The sequence below is a fragment of the Prunus dulcis genome, chromosome 1, assembly GCF_902201215.1.
Source record: "Prunus dulcis chromosome 1, ALMONDv2, whole genome shotgun sequence".
Lineage (NCBI taxonomy): Eukaryota > Viridiplantae > Streptophyta > Magnoliopsida > Rosales > Rosaceae > Prunus > Prunus dulcis.
In genome coordinates this window covers 40,117,092-40,132,576 of record NC_047650.1, presented here as the reverse complement: position 1 = coordinate 40,132,576, position 15,485 = coordinate 40,117,092, and the positions used below count along the sequence as shown (strand labels likewise).

The 15,485-nt window shown below is 35.8% G+C and overlaps 2 protein-coding genes across 4 annotated transcripts; one reads left to right on the top strand and one right to left on the bottom strand.

Moving 5' to 3' along the window:
- Positions 1-28: 28 nt before the first annotated feature.
- On the bottom strand, positions 29-6,420 carry LOC117633605 (protein CLT2, chloroplastic). Of its 2 annotated transcripts, none has more exons than XM_034367276.1 (11): positions 6,012-6,420; positions 5,471-5,909; positions 5,208-5,353; positions 4,917-4,954; positions 3,914-4,029; positions 2,936-3,035; positions 2,819-2,854; positions 2,647-2,697; positions 2,151-2,274; positions 921-959; positions 29-324 (listed from the first exon to the last, which is right to left on the bottom strand). In XM_034367276.1, exons 2-11 carry the CDS (start codon positions 5,863-5,865, stop codon positions 167-169), a joined length of 1,203 nt encoding a protein of 400 aa, XP_034223167.1. In that variant the 5' UTR covers positions 5,866-5,909; positions 6,012-6,420; the 3' UTR covers positions 29-166. The 2 variants fall into 2 exon arrangements, with proteins under 2 accessions (XP_034223167.1, XP_034223158.1); XM_034367267.1 differs by having other exon boundaries at positions 834-959; positions 6,012-6,417.
- A 3,485-nt stretch (positions 6,421-9,905) lies between these two features.
- LOC117613986 lies at positions 9,906-13,161 on the top strand. Of its 2 annotated transcripts, XM_034342651.1 has the most exons (6): positions 9,906-10,227; positions 10,433-10,459; positions 10,600-10,722; positions 11,281-11,536; positions 12,021-12,317; positions 12,357-13,161. In XM_034342651.1, exons 1-6 carry the CDS (start codon positions 10,169-10,171, stop codon positions 12,924-12,926), a joined length of 1,332 nt encoding a protein of 443 aa, XP_034198542.1. In that variant the 5' UTR covers positions 9,906-10,168; the 3' UTR covers positions 12,927-13,161. The 2 variants fall into 2 exon arrangements, with proteins under 2 accessions (XP_034198542.1, XP_034198541.1); XM_034342650.1 differs by having other exon boundaries at positions 12,021-13,161.
- Positions 13,162-15,485: the final 2,324 nt, after the last annotated feature.

Here is a 15,485-nt window from a genome sequence, read left to right as displayed (position 1 = left end):
GCTTGGTTGAAAAGACAGCCATAGCGCGTTCCGGTTAAAGTTTTTTCTTTTTTGTTTGAATTGATAGAATTGAATTTAAACAGTCGGGGATGGGAAACATGAGTTGTGTTCCAGGTCTTAAAGAGACTACAAGAATATAACATCTATAACAGTGTAGTATGTAATGTCAACTAATTTCAGAGCCATCCTTGGCAGGCTGAGGCATGCTGTACAGAATAAGACCCAACAAAAGAACTGTGCTACCAAAGAGGAAAAAGGGGCTCAAAGTTGCACCCGCTTCCAGATATGGCAATGGAAGGGAAAGAATATAAATCGATATCGGCACTGCAAGATAAATGAAAGCTTATATTAGCATAAGTTTATTCAAAAGCACAGATTTGATGCAATGCTTGTATATGTCCACAACTACAACAAACACAAGTGCTTATGTGAATAAGTCCTCTATGTTTAAAGTATCCCAATCCAAAAGCCAAAAACTGTCAGAGTAGATAATTGGATTTGAGGGATCCCTCAATAAAAGGGAACTATATACACACACGTGGCAAACTTCAACAAACCTCATGTCCAACCCTTTTTTTGGGTGGTCATCCAGGTGGAAAAGTACCCTTCATCAGGTAACTGATGGTTCTTATGTGTAGTCCCTATTAGGGTTGGTGACTGACATGTAGTCATAATAATATGATCTTGAAATATCCAACCCATAAAAATTAACTGTCAGGTAGAAAGGTCCATTAGGTATATGTAGACTATATGGCAACAATACTAAGTATTTAGCATAACCACTATGGGACCAGTGCTCAAAAGTATGTATACAAGCGTGAAAGAGAATGAACCTGACAACATCACAATGAGAGAAGCAACAATCGCAGAGGAAATCTTTACTACACTCAGCAATGACATGTTGAAAAACAGATTGGTACCTATGTAAAGCAACGGAAGCAATGGAGCCCCATTACAACCTGAAACAAGTGACAAATGCATGGGTAAGAACTTCAAACTCAAAAAACCTCAAGAAGCTTTTAATCTTGACAAGAACCATCGCTTTGAACAACTGAAATTGAACTACATTACGGAAACCAATAATTTATTTTCATCATGCCAGATTATAAATGAGCTTTTTGTCTCTTCAATGCATGAAATTCGTAGGATTTCCCATCATTAATTCCTAAACGTCATGAAACCGTGCAGGTAAATTTTATCATCAAAACCAAACGTTCACTTTCACTGTTCTCATAAATTTATGATACACACTGTTCAGATGTAACTTGGTGTCATATCAGCTTTTAGCATTCTTGTGATGTTACTATAAGCTTTGCATATCAAACCAACAAGTCTGATTACTCTTACGATTCGATATTTCCTGCTCGCAATACAATAATAGTTTTTCATTGCATTGAATCATTTAAAAGGAAGAACAGATAAGAGAACTCCATATGCTTAAAATGTGTATCAAACAATTAATATCAATGTTTTCAGATTGTGAACAATTATTATTTAAGCTTACTTATGGGCTGGAGAGTAGACAATTAAACCAATCATCATTGACCATGTAAATCAGTGTATAGACAATGACAACATGTATGTCACACCAAACTCCCTGATGTAGACAGCCCGTAGGTATTAGATTAAGCAGTCAAACAATAGAACATAGAAGAATTTAAGAGATCGAGGAGATGAAAATATAGATCGAAAAGACGAAAGAACGGGCAGAAGAGTAGAACAAGAAGAATATCCGAGGTCGAGGAGACAAAAATATAGATCAAAGGGACAAAAGAAAGGACCGAAATCAGAGAACCGGGAAGGAAGGGCAGAAATCACATAGTTTTAAGAGAAGGTTTACTCAATATCCAAATCTGCTTTTTAAAGAACTACATCGGGGTATTTATAGCAAACTAAAACCTAGACATAATAGGATAAAAATCCCTTGCTTAAACAGAAATCATAACCCAAATAAAACAAGAAACTTAAAACTAGAAATCTGGAAATCTGGAAAAGTAGAAATCCTACTAGAATTTGGAAAACTAGAGTATCTAGGAAACTAAAAAATACATTAGGAAACTAATAAATTTAGGTCCTACGCATCCTGCATCACTCCCAAATCCAGTTAATTTACAAAACTACAGAAACAAAAAAATGATATGACAGCTTGCCTGATGTATCGGCTCCAATATTCAGAAAGCAACCAGCGCCATCTTTAAGATATGAAGGAAGTTGCGCAAATGGTATGCCTCTCAGGTTTGACAAGAATGGTAGAAAGAGAAGTATAAAAAGAGCCTACAAGTCAAAGGAAATAAAGAATAATAATTTTAGCAAAACCAGTGTCTTTTTTCAATTATATCCAACTTAATATGTACAAGACATTTCAGTTAACCTGATTAACCTGACGTTGGGTGTGGACACGTATGCTACCGGTGAGCCCCCATACATTTGAGTGAGCTTAAATAATTTAAGGGAAAAAGAATCCCCTATCAATGGTCATGTTCTAATTAAAGAGACCCTCAACACACCTATCAATCTAAATCAGATAATGCCAAAAATCTTTGTAGTTCTGGTAGGGTCTCCTTTATAAACAATGTGGCCACCTACTTACAAACAAGAAAACAATATATCATAAACTATCTTAACAGAGATCAACACAGTAATCACCTGAAATCCAGATCCAAAAGAATTGACAACAAATATGTCAAGTGATTTTTCCTGCAATTGAAAAGGTTTATGACTTGAGAAAGTGTGCAGCATTAGCTTGTCAACCGGAGAACAAATTTGAGAACAATTTGGAAGGCCAGCTAATTACTTAAAAGAAAAAGATATTGCCAACCTTAAGGCGGGCCTCAGCATCAACGAAGACGAACTCCTGTTCGAAGACAACATCAAGATTGATTATTTTGGTTATAAAGGGCACTACTGAACTTATAACAAATGTTCATTGTTTAACCTTGATTATAGATGCACCAGCTTGAAAAGCACTTGAAGCAATCATTAGTACTGGCCACATAGACTCAACTCCAGATAGCATCTGACCCGAATCAGACCCACTGCAATTACATAATACACATATGACTATCAATAGCTTACGTCATTGCATATATCATTGAAAACTCCATGACTACAAGGTACTCAACACACTAATAAGAAAGAATAGCACATCAAGAAAACCCTGAAAACAGAGAATCATTAGACTAAAGGAGGGTCATGATATTCATGCACCGGTAGAAGTATTTCAGTTCCAATTCTGAAAACCTTTCATTTATGATCAAAATCTACCTTCACAGGAAGACGGGATACTTGTAGCTATTCTAACATAAAATGATACAGAAGCTTGTTGGAATCTCAGGAACTGTGATAACGATGAAAGAATGCCCAAAAGAAAAATGGTGGTACAAACTCTCCAGGAAATTGTAGAATAGGCATGCCCATTAGAAGTAAAATCTGCAGGCAGACTTTCAAAACAGATGCTAATCTAATCATCAGCAGATAAAACATCAGTTAATTGTCTTCTTTTTTTCAACAAAACATTCAGGCACTTTATTTCCAAAATTGCATTTGGCACTGGGACAAAAAATACAGAACGGATGTCAAACTGTTCAAACATCTTACAAGACATCTTTCTTCGAAATTCTTCTTTTCAAGCGTATAAATGTAATTAGTATGTCATGGTTAACCACATTCAATTTTTCTGATGTTTGCTTTGATATCAGCTGGCACCAGATGCATAAGCATGCATATCATTTATCGTTTGCAGGTATTGCATAAATTTAAAGTAAACCATATCCAAGTGACCGCTAGCCTAGTATTGACCTTCAAAGATCTGTATCACTAATCCTTCCACTTAATTGACAGAGGAACCATATAATATTACATTTAACGAAATAGAGTAGCAGCTCTTAATCCGCAGAAGAATGGATCAAGGTACCTTGTAACAGCCGCTGCTACACCTATAGCTACGAGTATGCAGCCGGAGATCTGATTGAATGTGTATGTTCTCCCCAAAAGGAGGACAGAAAAACTCAGCTGCCACACCAAAAACGTCTGCACAATATGGAGACATAAAAGTAAAAAGTAAAACTGAGGAGAGGGATTTTGCAAAAATAATGGTAAAAAAAATATTCAAAGTAATAAGCACATTATTCTTTTGGATCTAGACTAAGGTAAATGTTTCATTATATACTCTTTGAATTCCATTTTTCTCTTCATATCTCTATTACACTAGATTATAACCAGGGAAACCCATTGTCCAACTATTCAGGGCTGGGGGACAATATTCTGCAGCCCTGCTAAGTTCTAATTATTCAATTTAAAGGAAAAGGAAAACAGAACTTCTTTCCCCAAAATATTTAGTTCATTAATTGTTCATATAAGAAATTAGTTCAGTCCAAACCGGAATAGGATCTAGGATCCTTGACCAAACTCAACCTGGCTTGAGCTAAAAAAAAAAAAAATCAGCTGCTAGACGAATCCAATTGGCATGGTCACATCTAACATGATTTTACACTGTAAGAAAGTTAAGACTCATTCTCCTCTTTCCATAAACATTTCTGGAAACTAAATGGTTAAGGCAGCTTTCCTTTCTCTTTACTTCAACTTTTTTAGGCAATATTTTACTACAAAATTATCTTGACCTCATATGCTGCAAGGATAACCCCAATAAACCCTTGGCCATAGTGCACGTCTGGTATCTTTTCACAAAGTTTCTGTCCTTCAAGCACCTTCGTCATAAACACTGCTCTCATTGATTATACATTATATTTTCTCACAAAATAGATTATCCTTCTAATGACATATGGCATGCCTCAATGCTGCTGATGGTGATGGGGAAGCCCTCCATTCCTGAACTCCAATATACCACATGGGGCATAACCTATATATGTTCTTTTCTTTCTTGTTCTTTACTTTTTTGCTGGAATAACGGAAAATACCTGACTCAATATGGGTATTGCCGGTCCGGGAAGCATGGCTGTGGAGGATAAATACAATTCAGAAAAATAAAACACCAAAATCATCACCACTAAAACACATTTTCTGCTTTGATTTCTCATCACAACCAATTCAAACTTGGTACTGCTTCATCTCAATCAAAAACCAAGAAAATCTAGCTTAAATTCTAAAGCACCATTCAATCAAATTGCATAGGCTAACAACTCATAATAATGTACCCAAAAAATAAAATCCAAAGTTTAATATTAATAAATAAATAAATGGTGAGGTACCTGCAGCAGCCATCCCAGAAGCAACTCCAAGGGCTTCCAAGGCACCAATGGCCACAAACCGTGATTTGGGAAGGCCTATCATTTCATCAGTCACAATCCCAGAACGGTATCGTGCGAACAATATCGAAAAATATATAATCACGTAGCTGCGCACAAAACAAACCCACTTTCCCGATCACATTACAAATCCAATAATTCCAAACCAACAGAAAAAAAAAAAAGGGAAAATAATTAATTAATTAATGTGTGGTTCTTTTTCATACCCGAAGGTTGTGAATTGGGCCAAGAAGAAAGGGTGGTTTTTCATGGGGACAAGGGCGAGCTTGTAGAGCACGCGGTTGGCGACGGCCAGAGCAATGGTCAAAGCGGAGACCAAAACGACGCGTTTTGTATTGGAGGAAGAGGAGGGCGGGTCTGGGAGTGAAGCTTCGGCTTTGACATTGCGAGTTGTTGATGAAGCTCTGCGGGTGGTTTCGGAAGCGAGTTGAAACGGTGCGTCCTGGGGGACGCGGCGGCGGAGAGAGAGTCGAGGGAGCGGCATTGAGGAGAGAGAAAGGAAGGGGATCGTGGCGTCATTTTTGATCGTGTAGGTGCGAGGAGGAGGTGGGACGGAGAAGAAGTGGGAAAACGACGACGTAGTGGATACTGAATATCCCATCAGAGATTTTGTTGGACTTGTGGGTTGTGACGTGGTGTTTTATTCTGGAATAACGAGACAAAAACATTTCAAAAATAGAGATATAAGAAACGAAGAACACCCCGCCAAATTTAATTTATGCAAAAGTAAAAGATGGCGTCTTTAACCTTTGGTTTTCTTCGCCTCTTCTCTCTGTGTCTTACAATATTCGATATCCACGTTTCCTTTGGGTGTTCCTCATCTTCTTCAATTCACTTTGGCTTCAGCTGGGGCTGTTCAGGCCATCATTAATCATGTATGGTTCAGTTGCAGAGCCAGAAATTGATGTTAGAGCTTCTTGTATAAAAATGAAGGGAATGAAAGTATAAACACTGCAAAGTTCTCGTAGAGCTTCTTCCGCATCATTTTTCTGAACCAATATCCCCTAAAGCAAAAGTCAAGATCATACGCATCAAAGTTCCTATTGTATATATAAAAACCTTTATCCTCTTTCAATATTCAATTCATAAATACAACATTAAATTATTTACACCAAGAGAGAGAAAAAATAGAGAGAGAAATAACGGGAAATTTAAAAAAGAAAAAAAAAGAAGAAAGGGGAGGGTGAGGGAAGAGCTGAGAAGGGACTGGGACCCCCCTGGTCCCTACAGTGATGCAAATCTTGCAGCCATCCCTATACCCTGTCATTTTCTATTTTTCTTTGGTATTCCTATGTACAGAGGCTGTTAGGTGATGACCGGTTAACTGGGTAAGTAATAGAGTTATTTGCACTACTATTTCTTGAGGTTTTAAATTATTTTCATAAAAAAAATTTTGTTGATTTTTCATTCAAAGATTGATTATTTTAATTAATTTTTTCATTTTTGTAAACTGTTTTTTTATATGAAATCATCAATTTTTGGACAAACAATCAACAAAAACGAATTTTGTGAAAACAATTTGAAACCTAGGGGGATTGTCACGCTCCAATTAGGGGTCGTACTTCCTAAGAAACATAGAGTTATATTGTTCAACCGTAGAACATTATAACACCACATCTCTTAGGAAACATAAGGCATTTAAGTGAGTAATTATATCGGGCTCTCTACCAGGTTAGGCTAAGGGACAAGCCTAAACGAAACTGTTAGCAAAAGAGTAACTTAGTTATGAGCCCAAGAATGGTTTGTTCTTCTTACTTCATTTTAATTCGGACATGAGACCACTTATTTAAAAGTTAAGACCCTTTTCATTTTAATTCGGACATGAGACCACTTATCTATAAGTCAAGACCTTTTTTCACTAGTATAGACCCCATTGATGATATAGTTTTTTTGTTAAGTAGATTGATGTTTTTGTTTTAGAAGTTGATATGTTGGTTTTATGTGTTAAATGCATTATAGGCGCGGAAAATTTCATTAAATGAGTTGTGTAAATTGTTTTGTATTCACAAGCATATTGTGTTCGTGTAATTTGTTGTGAATTAGGTATAAAAAAGTTTGTATATCATGCAATTTACAAGTGAAATCTTTAATTTTGCATAAAATTTCTAAGAAGTGTACCCTTTGATGCTGGGGAAAGTCAAACCTAGTTCCAAGTAAGCGAGCAAGGTGGGTGGGAGTTCATCTATATATATAAAGCAAAAGGCAGAGAATGGTAAAACATTCAAAATACCAGAAAATACCATCGGTTAATGCAAACATTAAAAATTAAAATTATTAATTAAATGAGGATAATATGGTAAATTCACACTTTTTCATATTTAAAAAAATTTAAATTAAAAGAAAAATCAGATAAAGGATCCTATTTTTATGGAACACAACTACCCATTATCCTTCTTAATTCTAAAATAATTTAAAAATTTTTTTAAAAAAAAACCTCTTGCAGGCGCGGAAGCGGGTGCGGAGAGGCTAATCAGTTATAAAATGAAATCAAAGGATGTAACGTAGAGATCAAAGTACACATTTCAGTTATCATATGCACCCGATGTTTTCTCCACATGCCTTCTCCTTCTTTTTTTTTCTTTTTTTTCACTTCTCGCACACTTCTTGAATAATCATTTGGTGTAACATTTACATGGCCACATGGTTTTATCAATCCACTCATAGTATAAGTTATGTATCTATATATCAGTACTACAATCTACATTCTTGACATATCAACCATGTTGTGTACCTATATTGTAAAAAACCATGTTGTAAAAATAAATAAATAAACACCATGTTGTCTACCCATATTGTAAAACACATATTGGTAATATCATATGTCAATATGAGGGTCATACCTTAGAATTTCTCCATTTTTTGACATGTGAATTCCACTTGCATGTTGTTAAAATACGAGTTTGTTTCATACTGATAGCTAAAAGCGCATCATAAGCAGAGGCAGACCTACAGAGGCGCAAGGAGGTGCAACTACACCTCCCTTCGCTGGAGAAAGCGTTGCATGTGCCGAAATGTTGCCCTTTTGCTCAGGCAGCTGCACATGCCACCTATTCAACAGAATTTCTCTTTGAACCCTCCTTTGTTGCGTTGTTCGTGCACAACACAATTTTTTTTAATTCCCTGGCCAAAACGACATCATTTTAGACCAGGAAAAAAAATTAATTAAATCGTACTGCAAACGGAAAAGGAGTTCCTTCAGCAAGGGATATTTTGCTTGTTTTTTGTTCAAACAAGGAGACTTTATTTTTTTTGTTTTTTAAAAAAGAGTCTCTTACGTCCCACCACCAATTCCTTATAAAAGATTAGAAAATTCATAACTCATTTTACATCCTCATCGCAGTTTTTCCTTACTTTTTTTTAAAAAAATTTAAAAGAGAACTCCAAGTCTTTTATAAAAACTGATTCATCAATCAAGTCTTGTGCCATGGAATAAAATTTTGTATCGATCAAGCTTTCAAAGTAAGTTCGAATGTAATTCATAGTTAATGTAGAGAGAAAAAAAAAATGAAACATGGTGTGTTTTTTTTTCTTCTTCAGCAACTGACGGCAACAATTGTAGGTTGATTGTAATGTTATTTTGTTTATATTAATTATGAATGACAAAAGTATTCTTTAAATTATAAGGATATTTGGTTGTCAATTTTTTTAAAAAGTTTTTAACCTTTTAAAATTACACCTCCGACGAAAAATTCATAAGTCCCCCAATGGTCATAAGCACTTTCTAAAGCCTTTGATAAAAAACTTAAAAGTACTTTTAGGTTATAAAAATAATTTTGTGAAGAAGCACATGCTAGTAAAGCGTTGTGAGCAGAATATATAATTTGAAAGGCAATTGTAGATTAGATGAGCTGGAGAGTATTGGCAACAAAAGGAATTATTCTTGAAGGATTCAAGAGCAAGAGAGAATCGAGATGTGTTCTTCCCCACCGTGCTTCTCTTTTGAGAATATAGCTCTTTATATACAACATCCCTTCTTACCTTAATGACAAAGAAAGAAATGCATGCAAACAAACAAATATATTCTACGTGTTCCATAAAGTAAATATACAAACCAGTTGAAAAATAAAGTGAATGGAGACCAAACCACACTTGGAAGCTGGAAAATGCTGGGATGATGAAATGAATATAAAGATGAGTTAGGGTCGTAACCGAGATATGAGCTCCTTTCTTTTCTTATTTTTTTTTAAAAAAAAAATTTAAAATTTAAAAACCTTTTTTCATTGAGAGCAATGCTAAACTCATACACACAACACGAATCCTAGAACATAAACCTAGAACCTTACCGTAATTACTCAAAACCACTATACTAGGTCCTTTGCCGAGATATGAGCTCTTAAATATATCGAACTTACAATTTGACAAAAAGATGTAAATATGAGTTATGATTTTAGTAATGTTTTTAATTTGTCAGAACCTAAAAGATATAAGGCAAGAAGTCACTTTAATTTGACAAAAAGTTGGGGATTGTCTTTGAATTGTTTGAAATTAAAACTACAGATGCAAAATTGATCAAATTGAAACTACAAGGACCTTATTGATTAAATTAGTAAACTAAAAGGACCAAGAATGACTTTTTGTCAAAATTTAATTTAAGAAATCCAAATGTTTTCTTCACAAAAAAAGAAATCCAAGGGTCTTTAGTCTTAAACCCGGAGGTCTTCACCGTAGTTGCTTTTTGTATATCTGTTTTCCGGTTTTTTGACTTTTTAAGTCTTCCCCTCCCCAGTTGCCTTTTGGGTTTTCCACAACTACTCTCTCTTGTCTGCTTTTTTTTTGTTTTTTTGGGTTCAAATCTCTGCTTTGCTTAGTGAAAGAGGAAAATTTTCTTCTTGGCTAATGTAAAATCTGTGTCTGTGCTAAGACACAAAGGCAGAAAACGAAAGAGAAGAACAGACACTGTAGTGATGGGTTGGGAAGCTTTTCTTCAGGTCTTAGCAGAACTCTTCTTGGGTGTTCTTTCCTGGTATGTTCAATTATCTTTTTTTTTTTTTTTGGGGCATTTTCAATCTGTATTCTTTTATTTAGAAACTTTCAAGGGCAATTGCATTCTGTACATTTGTTAACTTTTTAATTTTGTTACTTCAGTTTTACATGCACATAGTGGTAGATGGAAAAGTTTGACTATCTATCTTTACTTGTATGTATAATCAACTTATTTTGATATGCAGGCCTTCATTTAATTTGGTTTATACCCTGTAAGTAACTTTTTTCCCTTTTCTTTTTTCAATTCTTAAATGCTGAATCTCTTGTTGTGTTTTTTTTTTTAATTGTCAATTTCTGAATACCATGGAACTGAGGAGGAGGATTCTATTTCTGGTTTCGAATTTTGGTTCAGGTATGCTTCCATTCAGGCTATAGAGAGTGACTCTCACTCCAGAAATCAGCAATGTCTTTCTTACTGGGTTATGTTTGCTTTGTACAAAATCTCAGAGGAAGCGCTTGGAAAACTTTTTTACTGGTAATTTTGGGTCTTTAGAATAAAGTGTTCATCTTATTTCATTTCACATGCACGCTTCTTTTGTTCTTTAGGAGCTTGTTGTTATTTGGATATACTCATTTTTGTGTTAATTTTCTTATGGTACATATTCGGGTTTTTGAATGTTTTCATCACGGAGTTTGGGTATATGGACTATGCATGGTATATTTGATTCCGAAACTAGAGATTCTAATTTCATGGAAGCGATTCCAAGGTAATTCTGTGTAAAATTGGTGATGCTTAGTGATTTTCAAGTTTGATCCTCCTTCCTGTGGTGATCTGGGGTTTCAAGTTCTGCTTTCTGTGTTGGTCCATAAAGATTTTACTTGGGAGTCGTGTTATCATGATTTTGTTAAAATGAGGAAATCGTAAAGAGAACCACATTTGGGTTTCTGGTTACACATGGGCTCTACAAAATCCTATGCATGAACTTGATTGATCAATTGTCAATGTATGCTTGCTCATATGTGGTAATTTGCTGACTCATTCCCATTTATGCTTATGCCATGTACACTTTTGCTGATTTTTTTTCAATGACAGGCTTCCGGTGTGGCCCTACACAAAGGGTGCCATTACCGTCTTGCTGGTGTTACCTTACTTTGGTGGTGCTTCTTATCTGTACAAGCATTTTATTAGGCCCTATATTTCTGAGAATTCAGTTATATGGAAATGGAACATCCTGTCCATACAAAGGATAAATGGTTTCAATTCAGGGGAGGATAACTATCCTGATGTAGTTGATAAAAACGTTATCAGGACCGAACCACAAAAGTCAGAGGGAGCTGTCATATTTAAGGTAAGCTTTCAAACTTATATTTGTGATGATTGTACACAAAAGCTTTTCGTGTCGCTTGTGCATGTGAGAACTTGATAATACTTGTGTGTCAATGCTTTGAATTCTTCATTTTTCTATTGGCTGCAAGAGATAATTAATCTGTTGCTTCTATAGTTTACATGTCAACTGCTTTGACTTCTCGACTGGCTGTATTTGAACCTTGGTATTCATTGCTATGATTTACTAGTTGAACAACCTTATTTGTTGTATTGACTTAGGATTATGTACTAATGGAAGATTGAGTAAAGAAAAGCAAATCCAACATGCTGATGTGTTTGTGAGGCCATCATACAAAGAGGGCCTCCCTTCTTTTTGGCCATTTGTTCCCAAAAAAAGAAAGAAAAAACATAAGCAATATTATCTTACTAATCTTTTATCTTAGGATCAATCATGTCCTATACCCACGTAGGCGTTTAATGAGGACTTTAATGCACATTTATCTCAGGGAACACCTGCGTCAAGTTCTGAAACAGAAGGAAGGGAGTATACTTCGCCTAGTAGTCCAAAGAAAATTCAGAGGGAGTGGACCTGTGCTCTTTGTCTAATTAGCACTACAAGTGGAAAATGTCTAAAGAAACACCTCCGAGGGAAAAAACATGAGACCCAAGTAGAAGCACTAAGAACTTACAAACAAGGCCCCATTAGAGGATACAAATCATCCCTAAAGATGAAGAGAACAGATGGAATGATTTTTAATATAAACCAAATGGGAAGAGCAAATGGAAATATTTTTAATCTAAACCAAATGGCAAGAGCAAATGGGAAGATTTTTAATCTAAACCAAATTGCAAGAGCCAACCTGGAAAAATGGAGCAGCATTCTAAGCCCAGTTGCCAGACCAATTAGAATGTGTATATGGAAAAAGCCGGAGCTTGGATGGACAAAATTAAATACAGATGGATCTGTAGACCGAGAAAATGCTGGTTATGGTGGTCTACTTCGTGATTATAAGGGTGACCCAATATGTGCTTTTGTCTCTAAAGCTCTAGGAGATGACATTTTTTTGGTTGAACTATGGGCTATATGGAGAGGCCTTGTTCTTGCCTTGAGTCTTGGGATTAAAGTAATATGGGTCGAGTCTGATTCAGAGAGCGTTGTGCAGACCATTAATAGAGACCGGCCTTACGGTCAAAAGGCTAGTAGCTGTTTGAAGCATATCTGGGAACTTCTAAATAAATTCGACAAGCACCAGGTATCTCATTCATGGCGTGAAACTAACAGGGCTGCTGATCATCTTTCAAAAATGGTTCTTTTGGGAAGTGATGTTGTTTTCTGGCCAGTTGATTTTCCTGATAGCCTTCGTAACATTATCAAGGAGGATGCCGAAGGCAGGATATATTTTAGATGTTGACTAGGGTTTATGTCCCTTAAAATCATGTTCCGGGAAAAATGAAGTAAATCAAATCTATATATATGGTAGATGTGGAAGTAGTACAAATTGGACAACCTCAGGCCTGAATTTTTGTGGTAGATGAGGGGTTGCACATCATTTTTCCAATGGAATTTTGTAATTTATAACCCTGCTGATGTGAATAGAAAGCCTTGACATGTTAATGGGAAAAATTTGCTGTCTGTTATGTGTCTTACTCTCTCTTGTACATTTCAAGATGTTTACAGGTATCATGGTTCCTACCTCCAACCTTATATCAGCTTTGCTGTTTTTCTAGATGTCTGGTCCCTGATTTTTTGAAGTTTACATTTATCACACTGGTTCCTTAAATTCCTAGTCCTTAGAGCATGCTTCACTTGAGACCAATCAGTCTTTGCATTACCTTGTATAAGGTTATTTATAAAATCTCCGATGTGCACATCGGGTAGTCCTAACCAAGTTAGTTTTGTGCCGGAAGACAAATATCTGACAACATTTTTATTGCTTGGAAAATTGATTTGCCAAAGGCCTGTGACAGATTAAAATGGTCTTTCATTGAGCAAACTTCAAACACCTTATCATGAGTTGTGTGGAGTAATTATGGCTTTCTAAGATGGGATTTTAATAGAAGAATGTAAAGCAGATTTAAAAGTTGGACCACTCTTTACATTCACCAAACTTATTCTCACCGTCACAATTTTTCAGTGTCATGACAATAATTTAGTGAGCAAATTTGATATGCCTAAATGACAATTTGACATGAGCCTAGACTTTGTTGATACAAAAGCGGCTTGCAAAAGAATGGTACTCAAAATTTAATATTTTTCCGACAGGATACTATACTAGTATATATATATTTTTTTGGGTACAAGTGATATCCTAAACTAGAGGGGGAGGAGGGAGTTTCTCACACTACCGGGTTCGAACCTAAGACCACTAAGTCCATGCCTTTTTCCATTGGGTTAGACTAGGGCTAGCACTTTAGATCGAGAAGCCAAAAACCGCAATTACCGATCGAGGTTGTACTGCATATAAACCGACCGCAATATGCGGTTGCGGTGACGGTTCTGCGTATACCGCAAATCACAAATATAATTTAATTAATTATTAAAATAAATATTTATAATTATTTGATATCAACTAATACCCTTTAGATGAATCTAACGCTAGAATTTATTATCTTCAATAAATCCTAGCAGTTTGATCTCTTTTCTCTCTCTCTCTCAGACTAGATCAATCTAACGGCTTGGTTTCTACTGTCTGTTGAACATTTGTGATTTGCAGCTGCAAGTTGGTTTTGCATTTGCTTTCATGACTCGGATGTTTTTGACGAGTGTTCTGGGTTTGGTAATTAAAGCATTTTTGGTGTATTTGTTAATTGTTTTTTCAGTATCTTTAAGTGGAGATTAATGATGATGGCCGTGATTTTTAATTAGACAATGAAGGTTATGTGTCGTGGAAATATCGATCGCAATATACCGACAATTTGTGGTATATTGCAATATGTCGGTCGATTCATGATTTAATTGAAAAGTTGCGGTAACCAAATCATAACCACCCCTAGATTAAACCACGTTGACACTATACTAGTACTAACATTATTGTAATAGTTTTGGGTGTGAGTTTATTTTTTTAACCTCAACTAGCCCCTTGGCACAATTTTCTTTTAACCTTAGAGCATGTCCACCCCAAAAGGCTAAGGCTAAGGCAAAAGCAAGGCAATGGCTGCTACTATTCACGTAAATAGTGGCATTCTTGCTTTTTTTGGTTCCACCCCAAAGGGCAAGGGCGAAGGCAATTACTATTCACATGAGATATGAAGAGATGAATTTGTATAGAGTTTTTGGTGTGGGAAATAAAGAATATGGTTAGGTATTTATATAAAATAAAAATCTAGAATTTTGTATATTTTTTTTCTCTTTTTTTTTTTTGTGTTGTTGATGTCATTATGACGTCAGCATTACATCATTCTGCCCAGGCAGCAGCTTGGGCTGAATTTGCTCATGGACTTGCTTGGGCTCGTGGGACCCAGCTATTGCCAGGGCTAAACCTTGCGCACTGGAGGGGGTTTTGGAGCCTGGGGCTGCCTTTTGCACGGGCTGGGCCCATGCGCTGGACATACTCTTAACAACCACCCCCACCACCATCGTCGTCACCATCACCCTACCACCATCTCCGCCCCCACTCCACCACCAACACCCTCCCACTAGCCATCTCACCACAAATATCAGATATGATGACACCACAACTACCACAAGATGATAAAGGTTAAATTAGCTAAACAATAAATTTTACAAATTATGAAACATTAATTTCCATCATTTTAAATTTTTTTAAATAATACATTTTTCTTTCTTTTGAATTACTTTAAACCTTTTTTTCTTTTAGAATTTAACAAGTGTTATGAGGATGTCTTCAATTTTAAGGAGGGAAGCGTACTCGAAATAAAAAATAAAAAACGGTCAATTAATTCGAAATTTCAAAATTTGAAGCAATAAAAGGAAGGACACGAAAAGTTACCGCAAAAATCAGAAACAAAGC

Coding starts and splice junctions, on each gene's coding strand:
- LOC117633605 (XM_034367267.1), bottom strand. CDS start 5,865: ATGGGATATTCAGTATCCACTACGTCGTCGTTTTCCCACTTCTTCTCC. Junction 2,698..2,818: donor ATGCTGAGGCCCGCCTTAAG/GTTGGCAATATC, acceptor TTTCAATTGCAG/GAAAAATCACTTGACATATT. Junction 325..833: donor TCTCATTGTGATGTTGTCAG/GTTCATTCTCTT, acceptor TTTATCTTGCAG/TGCCGATATCGATTTATATT.
- LOC117613986 (XM_034342650.1), top strand. CDS start 10,169: ATGGGTTGGGAAGCTTTTCTTCAGGTCTTAGCAGAACTCTTCTTGGGT. Junction 10,228..10,432: donor TTCTTGGGTGTTCTTTCCTG/GTATGTTCAATT, acceptor TTTGATATGCAG/GCCTTCATTTAATTTGGTTT. Junction 10,723..11,280: donor CTTGGAAAACTTTTTTACTG/GTAATTTTGGGT, acceptor TTTCAATGACAG/GCTTCCGGTGTGGCCCTACA.